This window comes from Carlito syrichta, unplaced genomic scaffold (genome assembly GCF_000164805.1).
Source record: "Carlito syrichta isolate Samal-C Ts95f unplaced genomic scaffold, Tarsius_syrichta-2.0.1 Scaffold307240, whole genome shotgun sequence".
In the NCBI taxonomy this organism is placed as follows: Eukaryota; Metazoa; Chordata; class Mammalia; order Primates; family Tarsiidae; genus Carlito; species Carlito syrichta.
Genome location: NW_007251336.1, coordinates 239,380 through 258,899, shown reverse-complemented (window position 1 = coordinate 258,899; position 19,520 = coordinate 239,380). Strand labels below are relative to the sequence as shown.

General features: G+C 47.6%; 1 protein-coding gene across 1 annotated transcript in view; it reads right to left on the bottom strand.

The window, feature by feature from the left end:
• Positions 1-7,368: 7,368 nt before the first annotated feature.
• NRROS (negative regulator of reactive oxygen species) overlaps positions 7,369-19,520 on the bottom strand; it is a 33,744-nt gene continuing 21,592 nt past the window's right edge. The window contains exons 2-3 of the mRNA XM_008064230.2: positions 12,223-12,343; positions 7,369-9,587 (exon numbers count right to left, since the gene is read on the bottom strand). Coding sequence (XP_008062421.1) covers positions 7,617-9,587; positions 12,223-12,330 — 2,079 coding nt within the window. The 5' untranslated portion in view covers positions 12,331-12,343 and the 3' untranslated portion in view covers positions 7,369-7,616. The remainder of the gene's footprint in view (positions 9,588-12,222; positions 12,344-19,520) is intronic.

Sequence of the window (19,520 nt, the reverse complement as noted above, 5' to 3'; positions counted from 1 at the left end):
TCAAGTCAGGGTTGGCTTGAAAATGTAAGAGAAGTAGTTTCTTGCATAATCTCAACATTTTAGGGCAGGTGGCATGAGCAGATGGCAGTTTGAAAACAGTGCTTCCTACAGACATTAAGAGGAAGGCATGGGGAAGGTGCATAATCAAACACAGTTTCAATGGGTATAACATTGGCTTTTTGAAGAATAGAAGAAAAAATATGTTAGTGAAAAGCAAGCCAAAGAGAGGCTATTTTGGTAAGCAGTAAACTGTATGGAGACATTAAAAATAAATACACTTATTTGTATTGACTGTGGTGATATAATCATATGAAACATGGTGGCTGGCTGGTACCACCTGTGTACCCCACCCGGGGGACCAGGATGTTTCCATTACATCTCACAGACAGCCAGCATGCTCATGGCAGCAAGACAGTAAAACAGCATCTGATATTAAAACAATTCTTTCCAACACTGTAAAGCTTTGGGGTAGAGTCTCACAGAACAAAAGGATTTTCAGGGCCTTCAGCAGGGGCTAGACATATTTCTTTGGCGGCATCTTCCTATACATAACTCCTTATTCTTCCTTTTAAGATCTTCAACTTTGCTGTCTATTATGTTGTCTTACAAAATGTCCTTTTTATATGAGAGATGATTTCCTGAATCCTGATTGATTTAAGAAGCAATCAGAAAGGATATGCCTCTTCCTCTACACCTCCAGGAAAATGTGAGCTGAGTGTCCTCTTAAAGGACTGGCATTCCGGGTCCAGCCAGGAGAACTTCCCATTTTTTCCCCTTTTCCTCTTTTTTTCTTTACTTCTAACTTGCATTTTGCAGCACTGGCAAGACAACAGGAAGCGCCGGGCTTCCTCTCCAGGGCAGTCAACTGAAGGGATGTGCTCACCACATTGAAAACAGTACCCGGAAAAGAAACACACCCACCCTCCAGAAAGCATGACTCCTTCCATGCCCCCTCCCACACCCCACACCCCACCACTCACTGTGCTCTCCCCATGCTGCCCCACTTCCCCCTTGGAGTCTGGGAGGCCTCACTGGCATTGCACTGTTCAGACTCCTCCCATGTTCATGCCAACCTTATCCCCACTGAAAGATGGTTTGGCTGTGTACCTTCCTAAGTTCTCCTCTTAGGCAAGGGTTTTTGTAGCTCTGCGGGAAAGCAGTTTTCAAACTGCAATCTGCTAATACCAGATTCTGCTAATACTAAAAAATTCTTAAGATTTTGTGGGTCAGGTGCAGTGGTTTATGCCTGTAATCCCCGCACTTGGGGAGGCTGAAGCCAGGATTGCTTGAACCTAGGAGTTCGAGACCAGCCTAGGCAATATAGAGAGAGCTCGTCTCTACAGAAATTTAAAGTTTAGCGTGGCATGGTGGCACGAGTCTGTAGTCCCAGCTACTTGGGAAGCTAAGGCAGAAGTATTGTCTGAGCCCAGGAGGCTGACAGTGAGTCATAATCATGCCACTGCACTCCAACTCAGGCAATAGGGTGAGACCCTGACTCAAAATAAATAAATAAATAAATAAATAAATAAAAATTATGCCTGCGCCTTTGGGAGGCTGAGGTGAGTGGATTGCCTGAGCCCGCGGGTTCGAGACCCACCTGGGCAGCGAGACCTCATCTTTACAATAAATCAAAAAATCAGCCGGGCGTGGTAGCACATGCCTGTAATTCCAGCTACTCGGAAGGCTGAGACGGAAGGATCGCCAGAGCCCAGCAGGTCGAGGCTGCGGTGGCCGGGAGCGGCCACTGCACTCCAGTTTGGGTGACAAAGTGAGACTCCAACTAAAAAAAAAAAAAAAAAAAAATTATGGTAAAACCAGAGTCCTCTTACATCAGCCTTTCATCCTGACTGTTCCGTAGGTAGAAGCTGTTGCATGGCTGAAGGAAGAAGGAATGGAGTGAGATTTCCTGGTTGTAAATGACCTTCAAGCTATCACCAAACTATGCTGCTGCCTTTCAAACAGTCTCAGTTGAAGGGGGTGATCTTCACCCTCCCTGGGTTTCCCCACCTGTGTCCCACATGAACCTCCCCCATGTGGTCGTTTAATCAGCAAACATGAATAGCCAACAGCAACCACCAAATCCCCATCAGTTGACAGTCTGATAGACTTGATAAAGATGTCAAGTTGCTGAAGCTGCTTTCTCTTCTTTAGCATAATGCTAACATCTTCTGTGTGACCTGAGGCAAATCTTAACTGCTTTCAACTTGGGGTTTTCCCTAAGATTAAGTGAAATTACCCATACAAAGCATTTCGTGCAAAAATAAGTGCTTGGTAATTGTTGATGAGAATGAAGTATAAGATGACTCATTGCTAAGACATTTTTCTTTTTGAGTTGGGGTCTCACTCTGTCACCAAGGCTGGAGTGCCATGGCTCAATCATGGCTTACTGCAGCCTTGACCTCCTGGGCTCAGGCGATCCTTCTGCCTCAGCCTCCTGAGTAGCTGGGACCACAGGCACGCATCACTATGCTTGGCTAATTTTTAAAAAATTTTTGTAGAGGCGAAGTCTCACTATGTTGCCAGAGTGGTCTCAAACTCCTGGGCTCAGCCAGGTGCAGTGACTCACATCTGTAATTCCAGCACTTTAGGAGGTGGAGGCAAGAAGATTACCTGAGACCAGGCTGGGCAACTTGGTGAGACCTCATCTCTACAATAAATCAAAAAATTAGCTGGGCGTGGTGGCGCACACTTGTAGTTCCAGATACTTGGAAGGCTGAGGCAGAAAGGCAGAAGGATCACCTGGGCCCAACAGGTCGAGGTTGTGGTGGCTGTGATTGTGCCACTGCACTCTAGACTGGGTGACAGAGTGAGACAACAACTCAAAAAAACCAAAACAAACAAACAAACAAACAAAAACTCCCGGGCTCAAAGATTCCTCCTGCCTTGGCCTTCCAAAGTGCCAGGATTACAAGCACGAGCCACTGCTCCCAGCCTGAGAAATGTTTTTTTAACACTTTTTTTCCTCACTGTATCGTCTACTTTGTCTATCACAACACCCACACTTTTTAAAGAAAGTCTCCAAGGCTAAAATATCTCCACTCTAAATTGGGTAAAATGTGAATACATCTGTAATATAATGAAGTGTGTCACCTTCCTTGTGTCCACCTTCTTCCTCATGTCCCCCATAATGAATCAGAGGGATGTCATCTTCAAGGGATTTGCTTTCCTTGCTCTGGCTGCATTCTTAGCACTCTGTGGCTCCCTGATACAAGTGCTGGGATTTTTCTAGCTTCAAATTACTAAATGAATAACCAACAGCATCACTCAGGGTCCCTGCAGGAACCAGATGGCACATTGAAACAAGGATAAATCGAGGAGGATTTATAAGGGGGATATTTACAAAGGGGAGGGGGGTAGGAAAAGGCAAATCAGGAAGGATAATGCAATTACACAGGACTGATGAGATAACTGTTACTCATCCCTAGACTCAGAGGGGAGGGCCCAGTGGAATGAGTGGTTTCTAGAACCCCAAGGCAGAGGGCTGTGTACCAAGGACCATCTGGAGAGGAGTATGGCCTTTGGTTGCCAGGTGCAGCCAGTTTGAGACAAATCTACAGAGAGGAGTCAAGAGAATAAATACTCTGACCTCACTTTCCTCCTCTCATATTTGCCAAGGCTCCTTCTTAGCTGAACACAATCAGAAGCTAAAGGGTATGGAGCCCATGGAAGCTGGACTCCTGGGACAGGGTGAGAAGGGTAGAAGGTGGGTGTGGAAGGGGAAGTGGAAGTTACCTGGCACATTAAATAAACAAAGGTGGGCCAGGGTTGGTGGCTCAGCCTGTAGTCCCAGCACTTTGGGAGGCCGAGGTGAGTGGATTGCCTGAGCCCATGGGTTTGAGACCAGCCCAGGCAACTTGGCAAGACCTCGTCTCTACAATAAATACATTTTTAAAAAATTAGCTGGGCGTGGTGGCACGTACCTGTAATTCCAGCTACTTGGAAGGCTGAGGTGGAGGATCTCCAGCGCCCAGCAGGTGGACGCTGGGGTGGCTATGAGTGTGCCGCTGCACTACAGCCTGGGTGGCGGAGTGACTCCAACTCAAAAAACAAAAAAAACCCAAAAATAAACAAAAGTGGGCCATGCACGAATCAATGATGACCAAGATGCCCAGTGATATGAACCAAGAGTTATAGTTTGTCTAGTTTATTGCAGCTGGGGTCCTTAAAAAAAATCAGTTTAGGCCAGATGCGGTGGCTCATGCCTATAATCCCAGCACTTTGGGAGGCCAAGGAGAGAGGATTGCCTGAGCCCACAGTTCGAGACCAGCCTGGGCAATTTGGCGAGACCTCATCTCTACAATAAATAAAAAAACTAGCCAGGCTGGTGGCACATACCTATAGTCCCAGTTACTTGGAAGGCTGAGCAGAAGAAGCGCCTGAGCCCAGCAGGTCGAGGCTATGGTAGCAGTGATCGTGCCATTGCACTCCAGTCTGGGCGACAGAATGAGACTCTGATTTTTAAAAAAATCAATTAACCCCTAACTTACATGCCTCTAGAAAAACCTTAAGCTTTTGCTTTATGACTGGATTTTCAAAATCTGACTTACTGCTACTCATGTTCACATGTTCACAGACCAGTCTCTGACTTTACTTATCTGTGACTCTGAATATTCTCCCATCTGGATAATCCAGCATGTGGCAGTTGGGCGTGGCTCCCAGTTCCCACCCACTGAGGAAGAACCACATGGTGCTGAATCTGGCTGTATGGGAGATCTGAGACAACCATTCTGGCCCCGTGAGGGAACTCGGGTAACAGGCTCTGTGGGTCCTTCCCTCTCCAGTACTCTCTGAGGGGACGTTAGGGTATATTCTCTCTTGCAGGTAGAGGTAGAGGTGAGAAAAGCAGGGCAACCATACAGAATTTACTCAGGGCTGGAGACAAAAATCTGTCTGCCCTATCTAATCTCTCACCATACTAAAGGAAACCTAGGAAATCACCGTTGGATCCCTGCAATGGAATAAGCTAGTGAAAAGGTCCACAGCCCCTGAAGTCACTGCCATAGGCAGGTCTAGGACTCTGTCCTAACTTCTCAATTTGCTGTCCTGCCAGGCTAGGCCCCAAGAACAGGAAGAGTGGGTGGTCAACTACATAGTTTGACTTGAGGGGCTTCAAAAGGCCTCCTGACTTCAGACTCTCTCTCCTGCCGGCCTGAGGTTCTCTCTGACAATTCCATCATTTGAGTCATCCCTTGATGCTAAGAATTTGCTTCCAGAAGTCATCTGCTAAAACGAACATACTGCCTGAAAGGGTGCGGTACTTACAGGCCATTCTTTTTGTCTGCTCAACATCTCCCTTCCCTTCCTGTATCTTGAGAACTCTGTCCCTTATAAGTATTTGGAGGAAGCAGAGCCCATTTTCTGCCATAGACACCTCACTCAGTCTAGTGCTGGGATTATTGGCTGTCCCAGTCCTTCCTGCAGCCAGGGCAGAGGCGCATGACCCAAGGTCAACCAGCCACACACCTGCTCCAGACTGTGCATCAGGAACTGGCGACTCAGCAGAATCTGGGGAGTGTTGATTTCAGCAGTGGGTGGCAGCAATCCCATGGCAGTGGCAGCAGTGCACACCATGGCATGCAGTATTAAGGGGTGGCTGCAGCCATGTTTCACAGTAGTCATTTATTGGCATGGTTTCAGCTGTGGTCCCAGCTGCTGCATCCTCAGTTCCTGCCCATTTCCCAGGCCTGTTTCTCAGCCTTCCCAGAGAGCCTAGAGCTTCCTGATATTCTTTTACTACATCCCTGTGCTGCTTAAATCCGACAGAACCATCTTCAGTTGCAAGAAACTAAGAATATTGGCTCATGAGAGGGATAACATATGAACTTGAGAAGCCAAAAATGTGCCAGTCACAGAGAGATTCATTTGTCTAATTAGCTAGATGACACTTTGGGAGACAGCAGGACCCCAGGAAAGGGTTGCTGTTGATGGGGACAGGAAATCAGGAGAGTCTGTCTGATGGGCACTGGCTGATGGCCCTTGCCCAGAAGGGCCAGACAGAGACTTCAAGATAACCGGGAGCCAGCTGAGGCAACTAGGGGAGTGAGGATGGAAAGGTGGGGTCATAAGAAGGGCAGAATCCAACAGGGCCTGCCCCGGATGCTACTGAATGTGGAGCCTTACTGAAATGGCCTTGTTCATACGCCCATAGAGCATCCAAGGGAAATTTCTGCTTTGTCAAAGTAAGACCACTGATTTTATCTCTTTGATTTGCCTAAACATTTCTGCTGACATTTAGTCTGTATGGTAACAGCAGTTTGTGGGATTTCTAGCCTCTCTCCATCTCCCTCCCTCCCCCACTGCATTTAATCACTTTACGATTTAATAAGCAGGGATAAAAGTTCAAAGATACTGTAAATTCTAAACTACCAACCGACAGGGGCTGTGTCTTTGTTATCTTCTCTCCCAGGAAGGAGCACAGAAATTGTTCACTGTATATTGAAGGAAGAGGGAGAAAGGGAACTAGGAGTCCAGTGAGGACAGATACTGACCATCTACTAAGAGGTTGTCTGTGGTTTTTCTTGTGAGGAGTTAGAATGGTGCACAGCTCCTTTCTGCATTTCTCTTTACTTTTCCTCAGAACAAGGACTGTATCTAGTATTCAGCTTACTGACTGCATAGACCCAGGGCCCAGTTATTGTTTTCTTAGTTTCTCCACAGAAGAGTCATGTCTGCCAGAGACTCCAGGTATGAATCCAGGGCACCTGGAGAGGTCCCTGCCACTGGCCCATTCTCACTGCAGCGGCAAAACAAGCCAGCCACATGGAAGGCAAGAGTTCTCATCTCATCTCATGTCAGAGCCTCCAGCTGTGCTTTGAAATTCTTGTCAACCAGGCACAGTGGCTCCCACCTATAATCCCAGTGCTTTTGAGAAGCTGAGGCGGGATCCTTAATCACTTGAAGCCAGGAGTTCAAGATCAGTCTGGGCAACATAGTGAGATCTTGTCTCTACAAACAATACAAAAAAATTAACCGGGCATGGTGGTATGCGCCTGTAGTCCCAGCTACTTGGGAAGCTGAGATGAAAGGATTGTCTGAGTCCAGGAGGTTGAGGCTATGTTAGGCTGTGATCATGCCACTGTAATCCAGCCCTGAGTGACAGAGTGAGATCCTGACTCAAAAAAAAAAAAAAAAAGGAAAGAAAGAGATCCTTGTCCTTGGTGAATCCCCAAAGCACTGACTCTCACCATTCCTAGCACACACTCCTGGGGTTGTTTTTGCTGTAGGGTAGCATTGAACTGCCACCCTTTCAGCTCCATGGATGTCATCAAGGGAAGGACTACTAAAAATAATTCAAGTGAAACCACCAAAGAACACTTTTAAAGAAAGAAAGAAAAAAAAAACAAAACACCACACGCTGCATTTTATTTGATTTTAAAAATATTTATGAGACATACTGTCTTTTATTTTCATAGAATATCACTTAATAAATATTTGAACAGGATGATGAGGATGAATCAGAATGATAGGGGAAAACTTGGGGGAGTAAAGGGTGGAAACAATTTTAATTTTAATTTAGACCTCCACTCATCAGATTTGGCCTCTGCATCTTGAAATCTGGCAGAGAAGGCGTCCCTCTCTGCGATGGATCAAAATTCTAACCTTGGCACGCAGCCACGTCAGTAAATGGAGGACCAATGGCAGCGGCTCTTGATCACCTGAAGCAGAGGCTTCTTGAAAGTGAGGAAGATGACGGTGCAGGCCACCAGCAGGGTGAGGCAGCTGGGGAGAATGAGCACGAGGTAGAGCAGGCCCATGTCCAGACGCTCCCACTTGCAGTCCTGAGACACGCCTTCGGGCAGCTCTGCCAAGCGGATGACCTTGGAGGAGAGGTTGCAAGTGACCATGGCCCAGTCGGCGACGGTCTGCAGACGCTGCAGGGCCCCCCAGCCCTCCACCCCACAGCAGTCATATGGATTCTGACTGAGGTAGATGGTCCGCAGGCCTCTCAGGAGCTGCTCAGACACAACCCTCTGGGGAAGGGCTGTGAGCGAGTTCCTGCGGAGATCCAGGGTCTGCAAGGCCAGGCCGCCCCCGAACCTTGGGAAACTGGTCAAGGAATTCCCCGAAATATCCAAGTCCCTCAGGTCCCTGAACCCTGAGAAGTCCAACTCTGCAAAGCTGGAACTGAGGCCCACGTTCCCGAGAGACAGGACCTGTAACGTGGGGGCAACATCCCGGAGTGGGGTGATGCTCCCATTCAAAACCCCCCAATTGCTGGAGAGGTCTAAGTGAGTGAGGGAGGTTCCCCGGAACGGGTAGTCTGGTAATGCTCCCAGCCCGCAGCCCTCCAGAAAGAGGATCCTCAAAGATGCCATATTCCTGAAATCTACACAACTGGGGGGGCCCCTGGGGTCCGGGAGAGCTGGCCGAGGACAAAGGGAGATCTGATTGTGGCTCATGTCGAGTGTAGTGATGCTACTGGCATTGGCAAAAAGGCCCTTGGGGATGCCCAGGAGCTGGTTGGAGCTCACGTTGAACAGGAGAAGGCTCCGCAGGCAACCTGTGGGCCCCGGAGACACCTGCAGCTCTGACAGCTGGTTGCGGCTCAGGTCCAGCTCTGTGAGCGCCCCCGGGAGCTCGTGCTCCCCAACGCGGAGCACCCTCAGGCAATTCTGGTTGAGGTTCAGGTGGGAGAGGGCTGGCATCTTCTTCAGGAAGCCGTCTGGCAGGTACTGGAACTGGTTCTGGCTCATGTCCAGGAAGCGGAGCTCCGAGAGGTCGCTGGAGGAGAACTCCTCCCAGAGGTTGACTGTGGTGATGTTGGTCACGTTGCCATCCACAAGGAGGAACTGGGCCACCCTCTCCTGTGGTGAGGAGGTGTTGTACAGGTCCCGGTAGAAGCCCATGTTGTTGTCCTGCAGCAGGAGGGTGTGCAGCTTGCTGTGCTGGGGAAGGAGCGGGAAAAACAGCAGCTGATTGTGAGACAGGTCCAGCGTCTCCAGGTCGAAGGCAGCCTCGTCACCTGACGCCAGGAACCACTCCAGGACGTTGTAGCTGATGTTGAGACGCTGCACCCTTGTGAGGCCGAAGTCCACGATGCAGGGGAGGTTGTTATAGGCCAGGTTAAGGTGTCTCAGCTCGGTCAAGTCATCGAAAGCACCTCCCTCAATCTCAAAGATGTAGTTCCTCTGCAAATCCAGCTCCCGGAGGTGCTCCAGGCCCTCGAAGACAGAGTCATCCAGCCTCATGATGGTGTTTCTCGCCAGGGACACAGACTCCAGCGAGGAAAGGTTCTGGAGCATGAGGGCCGCCATGTCCTCGGTCAGGGAGTTTCCTGACAAGTCCAGCCTCCGCAGACTTGGTAGGGTGTGGAGAGCGGCTGCTGTCTCCTTGTGGTTCTCTGAGAGGGAGTTGTCAGCCAGTGCCAGGCTGTGCAGGTGGCCTTGCTTCTGGAAGGCGCCGCGGCCGATGCGTTCCAGGTGGCAGCCGTGCAGACTCAGGCTCTCCAGGAGAGGGTAAGGCTGGAGGGAATGATTCCACAGGGTCTTGAGAGGGTTGGCATCCAGCAGCAGCGTCTGGGAGTGGGGAGGGAGGCTGCTGGGCACTGAAGCCAGGCTCTGCCCACGGCAGTCAGTGGCTCCATCCACCTAGGTCCCAGAACACACTGGTCAGCAGGGAGGAGGTCATGGGGCAGAGGGTTCTACGCAGAAACTTAGCCCATTTGCTCAAAAGATGCAATGGAATGCTAGCATCACCATGTGACAAGCAGGACAGCCAAAGAAAATGGTGAAAGCACGGTTGAGCAAACGTGCAAACACATTGCTGCCATAATTTAATTCAACTTGGAAAAATAGTACATAGATAACATCTCTTAAAATGTGTATACATTTTTTTGGCACCGCTGGTATATAATAGACATATTGCCTAGGCAATAAAAATAAACTGATTGTATTCTTTTTAGGAACTGTATTAGTTAATTGCATGACTAGCACAGTGGTTGAGACCCAGAGTTCTGGGGCCAGTTCATCTTGGCTTCTGATTTTGATCAAATGGGTGACCTTGGGATGGTAACCCAACCCAAAGAGACTCTTTGAGGATTGAGTGCGATTGTTTATGTAAAACACACTTATCGTCCCCTAATAAATGTTAGCTATAATTATTAGCATGATCTAATTATGTAATCTCTTCTTAGAGCATTTGAATTATCTCTAATTTCCAGATGCCCATTAGGATAAATTTGTGTAGTTCCTTCCACATCTTCTTTCCCCACCAAAAAGTCTTGGAATTTTGGTTGGGATTGCATTATAATTATGAATTAATTTGGGGGAGAATTTTCATCTTTACAAAATTGAGTCTCCCCCTCCAGAAACAAGGTATATTTCTTTGGGTGAGTAAGTGCTGGTCTCCCCCTCTACAAGATCTCTCTCCCACTCACTCTCCTCATTCTCTGCGGGGGAAATGTCGTGGTTAGGGCCTTTCCTTATGCTGTGAGACCCTGTTCCGCCACAGCGGCTGTAGTCGTGGGTTACATCTCTGCAATTCCATGTGGCCCCACTGAAGTGCTGCAGAAGGACCACAGGGCCACCAGAGCACCAGAAAACCCTGCCACATCCTCTTTCTTACAGCATCAAATGGCTCATGCAATGAGGGACAAGGGAGAGGGCACGTGGACCCTCCAGCTCTCAGTCCTCAATACAGAAGAACCATAGGAAATCCACTCTTTGAGTTTCTTGGTGGCCGAGTCCCCACTCCTGCCCACCAGACCAGAGAGGGTCAGGAAGAGAGTTTGACTTGAACTCTGAAAGGCTGTCCAAGAAAAAAAATTATTATTTATGCTCTCCTCTTCCTGTGCCTGGTAACCCCTGAGTAGTTACCATGAAGTTAGGCTTGTATTGCTTCTGATCTCCTTTGCTGGAGGTCAATGTAGAGGAGATAATAATAATATGAATGATAACAGATAAAGCAAATAGCACTTACTATATACCAGGCATGTCCTGAGTGCTTCATACGGATTAACTCATTTAATCATCATAACAACCCAGTGTTACAGTATTATTAGTAGGTATTACTATTAGTAGATATTTTATAGATGAGGAAACTTTGGCACAGAGTGACCCCAACGTCACCAGCTACTAGGCAGTGGGGCTGGGTTGAACCTGCTCACTCAGGCTCGTAAGTCCTACATCATGCTGGAATATACTCTAGCATAGCGGATAGAAGTTACCATAAGTGGTTAAAAACCATGACAGCTGGGATTTTAAGATTAATTAGTTTTAAGATCACATTCTTAAATGTAAATATCAGCCCTGGCATTCTTTTGTCTTCCCAGAGCCTGGTATATAACAGGGATCTCAGAATGCTTTATTTCATTTTATGAGTCGGAGTCTCACTCCATCACCCAGGCTGGAGCACAGTGGCATGATACACCACAGCTTCAATTTGCTGGGCTCAGGTTATCCTTCTGCCTCAGGCTCCCAAGTAGCCAGAACTACAGGCACACACTACCATGCCAGGCTAATTTTTTGATTTATTGTAAAGACAAGGTCTCTCCATGTTGCCCAGACTAGTCTTGAACTCCTGGGCTCAGGCGATCCTTTCGTCTCTGCCACTCAAAGTGCTGGGATTACAGGCGTGAATCACTGCACTTGGCCGAATCCTCTGGATTTTTAACAAGGTCTCTTTGCCCCGGGAGGCATCCCTAGGCCTATCTCTAAGAGCTCCTGTCTTCAGCAGATATGAAAAGGGGAGGGTGGGGGAGGGGACAGGGGCTGCTGGGTCTTTCCCTGGCATCATCTTAAAAACCTGTGGTTCAAGAGCAGCTTGCAGCCGGGCATGGTGGCTCAAGCCTATAATCCCAGCACTTTGGGAGGCTGAGGCAAGAGGATTGCCTGAGCCAGGGGTTCGAGACCAGCCTGGGCAACTTGGTGAGACATCATCTCTACAATATATAAAAAAATGCACCAGGCCTGATAGCGCGCACCTATAGTTCCTACTACTTGGAAACCTGAGGCGGAAGGATCACTAGAGCCCAGTGGGTGGATGCTGGGGTGGCCGTGAGCATGCCACTGCACTCCAGCCTGGGTGATGGAGTGAGATTCCAACTCAAAAAAATAAAATAAATAAAATAAAGAGCAGTTTGCACATGGCACTGGTGAGGCAGGTCAGAGTGATTCAGACTCCTTCATTTCCGACCCTTCTTGATCCACAATCTGTCAGCTTTCCAGACGGTCCAAACGTCAAGACAGGAGCAACAGACACCTCAGGGCTCAAGGGAAAACTCACCAACTTGCAGCCCCCTGGGGAAGCTGCTGTGGCCTTTCCGCTTCTGTTCCTCCATTCCACTGTCACGAAGTGAAAACCCAGGCAGAGCCAAAGGGGCAGCAACTCCATCTCAAGCGCAGTCCTGTGGATAGAGGGCAGAGAAGAAGCACATAAGGGGAGGACATCCCAGGGGGCTGCTTTGCATTCTGGGAGAAGGAGCCAGCTCCCAAGTATGTCCGGTCTTGGAGGTTCACATCTACATCAAGGGGGAACTGACAGATTATTCAAACACCTTGAATAATCCAGCACTTTCAACCTTACACTGAAACTGAACAAGAACTCATTTTCATTTTGCCTTTACCTCTTCATGGATGGAGGGCTAAACACCAGGTCTCAGGGAACCTGGAGTTTCCCGTTTTTTCTGTTTTTTTTTTTTTTAACATTTTAGAGTTGTGGGGTACAAGTGGGAATTTACTACGTAAGTAGGTTGCATGCAGGTGAAGTCTGGGCTTCTAGCTGGCCCTCTCTCTCCCTGATAGTGGTCCAGTGTGTTGCCACGTTCTCCCCTTCCTCCTCTCTCCCTTAGTAGGGTCCAGCACCTGCTGATTCAGTCCTAGTGCTAGTGTGACCAGTGTTAAGGGCCCGCTTATGAATGAGAACATGCAATATTCAGTATTTTGTCTCTGTGATAGTTCACTTAGTATGATGGTCTCCATTTGCATCCAAGTTGCTGTGAAGGCCATGGTGTTGTTCTTCTTTATGGCCCACTCTTATCCCTCCTAGTCAACATGGTACTGGAAGTTATCAAGCAGGAGAAGGAAATCAGTGACATCCAAATAGGAAAAGGGAAGTCAAGTTATTCCTCTTTGGAATGATATGATTCTATACCTAGAAGACCCTAGAGACTGTCAAAAACCTCCTCTCACTGATAAACGACTTCAGTGAAGTCTCAGGATACAAAATCAATGTGCAAAAGATAGTTGCATTTCTATATACCAACAACAAGCAGACTGAGAACCAAATAAAAAGCACAATTCCATTCACAATAGTCACAAAAGAAAAAGAAAGACAGAAAGACTTTGGCATCGTCCTAACCAAACAAGTGAAAGACCTTTATGACGAGAACAAAACACTGCTCAAGGAAATCAAGGATGATACAAAAACAAATTGAAAAACATTCCATGCTCATGGATTGGAAGAATCAATATTATCAAGATGTCCATTCTACCCAAGGCAATCTACAGATTCCATCTCTATCAAGTTGCCAACATCGTTTTTCACAGACCTATAAAAGACAATACAGAAATTCATATGGAAGCAAAAATGAGCACAAATAGCTAAAGGATTTCTCTGCAAAAGGAACAAAGCTTGTGGTATCACACTTGCAAACTTCTTTAATTTTCTTAAGTCGGGGTCTCACTCTGTCGCCAAGGCTGGAGTGCAGTGGCATGATCATAGCTCACTGCAGCCTTGACCTCCTGGGTTCAGGTGATCCTTCTGCCTCAGCCTCCCGAGTAGCTGGGACTATAGGCAAATGCCACCACACCTGGTTAATTTTTTGATGTTTTGTAGAAGTCTGCTATGTTGACGAGGTCTCACTATGTTGCCTAGGCTGTTCTCCAACTCCTGTATTCAAGCAATCCTCCCATCTCATAGCCTGTAATGCTAGTATTACAGGCGTGAGTCACCGTGCCTGGCCATGTTTTCTAGTTCTGCTGAAGTTTTCCTCTCTCCAGCTCAAATCTGCCTGATGCATTTCATGAGCACCACAAATATTGCTGAGTGAATGCATGATCAAATGAAGAGTGAACTGGGATTGAAATACTAACTGTAGCCTTTGGTCCCGCAGAGCTACTAATTGTCTTGCTGTCATGAGGCTTTAGAAAAGTGTTGATCTTGTTAGTTAACTCATCTGACTATAGACCTTTGAAAAAAGGATTTTGAAATTTTGCCTAGATGGGGGAAAAAAACTGAAGGGAAGACGAAAAAGTATCTTTAGACATAATAAAGATTATTGATGAAGTTGGTCACCAGCCTTCTTGCCTGGCCAGTACACACAGAACAGCATTGATGAGAAGGCTTGAAATAAAACTTACAACAACAGGATTTTAGAATTCAGAGGACCCATAAGGAAAATGTAATATATGCCTCACTGGCACATTTTTCAGGTGAACAAAGGCCCAGAGATAATAATGGTGTAGTCCATGGAATCAATGTAAGTGTTCATCAATGGATGAATGCATAAAGAAATGTGGTATATACACACAATGGACTACTAGTCAGCCATTAAAAAGAATGAATTCCTATCACTTGTGGCATTGGATCTGGAGGGCATTATCATGGGGAGAGGAAAGGGGAAATGGACAGATAGGGAGAAATTGGTCAGCAGGTTCTATGCTAGATAGTAGGAATAAGTTCAGGTGTGCTATTGCACAGTAAGGTAGCCATTAGTTAACAATAATGTATGGTATATTTCAAAATAGGAAGAAGAGAGGATTTTGGATGTTTTGATTACAAAGAAATGATAAATATTTAAGGTGATAAATATGTTAATTACCCTGATTTAATCATTACTCAACACATACATGTATTGAAACAATGCATTGTATTGTATCCCTCAAATATGTACAATTATTATGTCAAATAAAATACAACTTTAAAAAATTGGAACAGGCCAGGCTCGGTGGCTCAGCCTGTAATCCCAGCAATTTGGGAGGCCGAGGTGAGTGGATTGCCTGAGTCCGCAGGTTTGAGACCCGCCTGGGCAACTTGACAAGACTTCATCTCTACAATAAATCAAAAATTGGCTGGGCGTGGTAGCGTGTGCCTGTAGTTCCAGCAACTTGGAAGGATTGCCAGAGCCCAGCAGTCGAGGCTGCGGTGGCCGGGAGCGGCCATTGCACTCCAGTCTGGGTGACAGAGTGAGACTCCAACTCAAAAAAATTGGAAAAAAAATAATGGTGTTCAAGGTTCCAGATCTCCTGAGTGGTAGGGCTGAGAGTGGAGCCCAGTCTCCCTCCTGGAGCTCCAAGATGAACAACCAGGGTATCCTCTTTCCTGTCAATGAGGTTGTATTGACTCTCTGCTATTGGAGAGTTAACACCCTGGGCATGCCCCCCAGCTCTTCGTTCCTCAGAACCTGAGGCAAGAGCCCAGCCTCAGTCTTCCCTCTGACCCCTGCTCCCTGATGCCCACCCAGGAAGGCCCGCGGTGTCTGCCCTCCCATCCTCTCCTGTGCCAGCCACCTCCTGCCACAGGAATCTCCACACCTGTTCCAGACACTCATGGATCTTTGTGCCTGACACATCCAAGCTATCTTCCGCCCCTTCCTCTTTCCTTTCTTCAAACAAGTTTATGCATCTCAAAGGTTAACTTTAGCTTCTTGATCAGATTTGAGTACTTACTGATGAAAACAGATGAACTGAAGAGCTAAATGAAACCAGGTAAATCAGCTTTAACCTTCACTTTAGGTCAAGCCAACTCTCCTTACCACAGACCCCCCCAAAATGCACAATTAACCAATGCTTGCAGGACATGGGGGAATCCCCTCTTAGGCCTTCTTTGTGCTTCTGCACCTGTGCAGGAATCATCACTCGTGGCCTGCACAGGACACAGAGGGCAAGAGCAGAGCCATGTGGGCTCCTGTCCTCAGTAGCTACTCCCAACCTCACACCCTTAAAACCTTGGGATCAGCCAGGCTCGGTGGCTCAGCCTGTAATCCCGCGCCTTTGGAAGGCTGAGGTGAGTGGATTGCCTGAGCCCACGGGTTCGAGACCCGCCTGGGCAGGCGAGACCTCATCTCTACAATAAAATAAAAAAATTAGCCAGTCGTGGTAGCGCGCGCCTGTAATTCCGGCTACTCGGAAAGCTGAGGCGGAAGGATCGCCGGAGCCCAGCAGGTCGAGGCTGCGGTGGCCGGGAGCGGCCTTGGGATCACCGCCTACCTTGAGACAAGTTTGCATGATTTGTCAAATTTAGCAAATTTCAAGGCTCCATTTGAATGTCAGCTACGTAACTTGTGCCAGCAAACTGTTTATCCGACATTCAAGTTTCATGAGGCATCCTGAGTTTTATTGCGGAGAGATGAGGAGATAAGAGCTGTGGACATACTCCCTTCCTTCCTCCCTCCCCGCCTCTGTCAGGCTTGGGGTGGTACATGGTGCTGTGACTCTGAGCTTTCTAGAACAACCAGCCCCTGTATGCTGAAGTACTGAATCCTGATGTATACAGGGCAAGAGTGCAGGTTCTTCGGGGAGAATGTAACTCCTCAGGCTAGAATGCTGGACAGGTCTGGTGTCACTTACAGTCAAGAGTGGCATTTTAATTTCTGGGTTATCAATACTTTTGCAGCTTTAAAATATATCCTCTCCTTCCTCTTAAACTCAGCTAGCAGCCCAGAAGATCTCTTGCCGTGACTCTTGGGAAATTCCTTCTGTCAGGAAGCAGCAGGATATCATGAGAAGATTATGAAATTGGAACCAGAGTTTGAATTTGAATTCTGCCTCTGTTGTTCGTTGTTAGTCCTTGAGCAATTCACACCAAGTCTGCAAGACCCAGATAGTTCTTCAGTAAAATGGGACTAATACAAGCTATTCCAATGTGGTATAAGAATAAACAGTATCGCCGGGCTCGGTGGCTCAGCCTGTAATCACGTGCCTTGGGAGGCTGAGGTGAGTGGATTGCCTGAGCCTGCAGGTCCGAGACCTGCCTGGGCAACTTGGCGAGACCTCATCTCTACAATAAGTCAAAAATTAGCCGGGCGTGGTATTACGCGTCTGTAGTTCCAGCTACTTGAAAGGCTGAGGCGGAAGGATCGCTGGAGCCCAGCAGGTCGAGGCTGCGGTGGCCGGGAGCGGCCACTGCACTCCAGTCTGGGTGACAGAGTGAGACTCCAACTCAAAAAAAATAATAAATAAATAAATAAATAAAAACATTAAAAAAAAAAAGAATAAACGGTATCATACATGTGAAAGTGCCTTATTGAAGATAGCTTATAAGTTCATTAGTTATGAGTTCTAAACACTAGTGAGCTGATTGGGTGCTTGTCATTCCTATGTGGAATCTCCAAGGTTACTCAATAGCTACACAAAGCAGAAAAAAAGGAATGAGTAATTGACTAGGAGGAAAAATATGTCATTATACCAACTCCATGTGGAAAAGGGATGCAGGAAGTTTCAATTCTAAAAGTTCCACATAAATAAATTCCAAACCAACACTAGCCTGGGAATGGGTGACTGAGCTGGCTGAGAGCTGTCTGGCCTCAGAGCCATGCCCTCCCCTTCCCTCCTCTGCTCTGTGTGGCAGGGGCCTGACTCTGAAAGGTTGTATCCCAAACTCTGGTGTCAGCTGCCTCCAGTTGATTTGGTCAACGGGAGACACTACTGGAAGGTTAGAAGGCAGAAGGCAGAGAGAGATCCAGGGCCTTTCCCTGGCTCCCTCTCTGCCACGAAGAGAGACATCCTTGAGCTTCTTCTGGTGACCCCTAGGTTCTGGCAACACCATCTCCTTTTATCCTCACCCTGTCTAGGATGGGTCGCAGCTTTCTTGGAGTTCCTAATCCATGGGTGGACCATCTATTTGCTATGTGGCGGCTCACCTTCTCCATCATGTGTTGTCAATTTCCTGCATTAAAGACCATTAAAGTTCCTCTCTTTGAAATAATCTGGTGGTTTCTGTTTCTTGGTTGGACTTTGCCTGCTACAACAAAAGTGAGACTGGCCATGAAGCAGTACTAAATTAAAGGTAGATAATGACCCCTGTAAAGAAAAAAAGACTTTCAGAGTCATAACCACTCAGGTCGAGAAGCCCTCTTCTGAGAGTGCGGAGCCACAGAAAGCCTCCTGGGAGCCCTGGCACTGCAGAGAGTCCAAGATCAACAGTCTGGACCCGCAGCCCACTGGGGAATCCCATGATCCTCTCCTACGTGCACAGGACTGCGTCCCCTCCTCCATCCCTTCAGCTTAGCGGGTGAGGGTCACTTTTTCGGCAGTCCCTGAGCTGCACAAGGACATCCAAGCTGGAGTGTGCCCTGCAGGCAAGATCAGGTGCCACAGCACAGCAGCTTCCTGAGGGGGCTGCTGTTTGGCGAATGCTCCTGAGACCCTGAGTTATGTGCTGTGAGGTTTGGCCCGTGTGGAAAACAGAAGCATGTGAATTGGTTCTCATAGAACCCTAGAGTCAACCCATAGCCACCCCTCATCTATGAAGAGTTGGTATTCCTTTTTGGGCAGAAAGACAGCAGGGCTTTTTGCCTATCTTCCTCCCTCCAGGCCTGGTCCTAAATGGTGAAAACAAGTTCATCATGAAAACACAAATGGAGACTGAATTCTGAAGCAGGAGAACACTAACAGGGAGGAGGAAGAATGTATGCCAGCTGCAAAGACCGTTTTAGAAATTAGGCTTGTTTGCTCTTTCTGTTTCCACAAAATTGTAGGAGAAGCTCCTGCCTCATTGATCCAAGTAGAATTAATGAAGACTGACTGGAGGCCCCACGAGCTGTGTAGGGGAGGGACGGGAACATTTACCTCCTTCAGAAAGGGCACCCTGGTCCTGCTGGCAGTGGCCTGACTGCAAGCTGGGGCAGCCCCTCCATGTCCACCTCCACAGCCACATCAGTTCGGGGCTCAGCATTGCTTGGATGGATGCTGATGGCCACATGTGAGCCAAGGAGCAGCTTCAGTGTCAGGGATATGTGAGTGAGACTTGCTTTGGCAATGAACTGAAAGTAAAGGATGAGAGAAATCTTTTATCTTTTTTTTTGAGTTGAAGTCTTACTCTGTCATCCCAGCTGGAGTGCAGTGGCCTCAACCTGCTGGGCACAGGCAATCCTCTCACTTGCGCCTACCAAAGTGCTGGGATTACAGGTGTGAGCCACCACGCCTGGTGCGAAATCTTTCAACTGGCCTCTGCTTTTTGAAGAATGGAGGTATTCATGTCCCTATCATCTCACAAATCAAAGTAGTTCACAAGTACAGAAGCATCTCTATTTTGTCAGTGAAACGTAAACACATGCATACCCATTTCTTCAACTACATGTAGATTTTCCAGTATTCATAAAATATAACTTCTCCTTTTAAGGGCTATTAGTTCTGAGGGGCTTTCTGTTGTTATATAGTTTCTGAAGCAGCTGATAGTAAAGCACAACCACCACCAGGTGAGAGCCAATTTGCAGGAACTTCTGATCATAAGAAGGTCTCCTTGGTTGGGTGCAGTGGCTCAAGCCTGTGATCCCAGCATTTTGGGAGGTGGAAGCGAGAGATTTGCCTGAGTCCAGGGATTCAAGACCAGCCTGGGCAACTTGGCAAGACCTTGTCTCTACA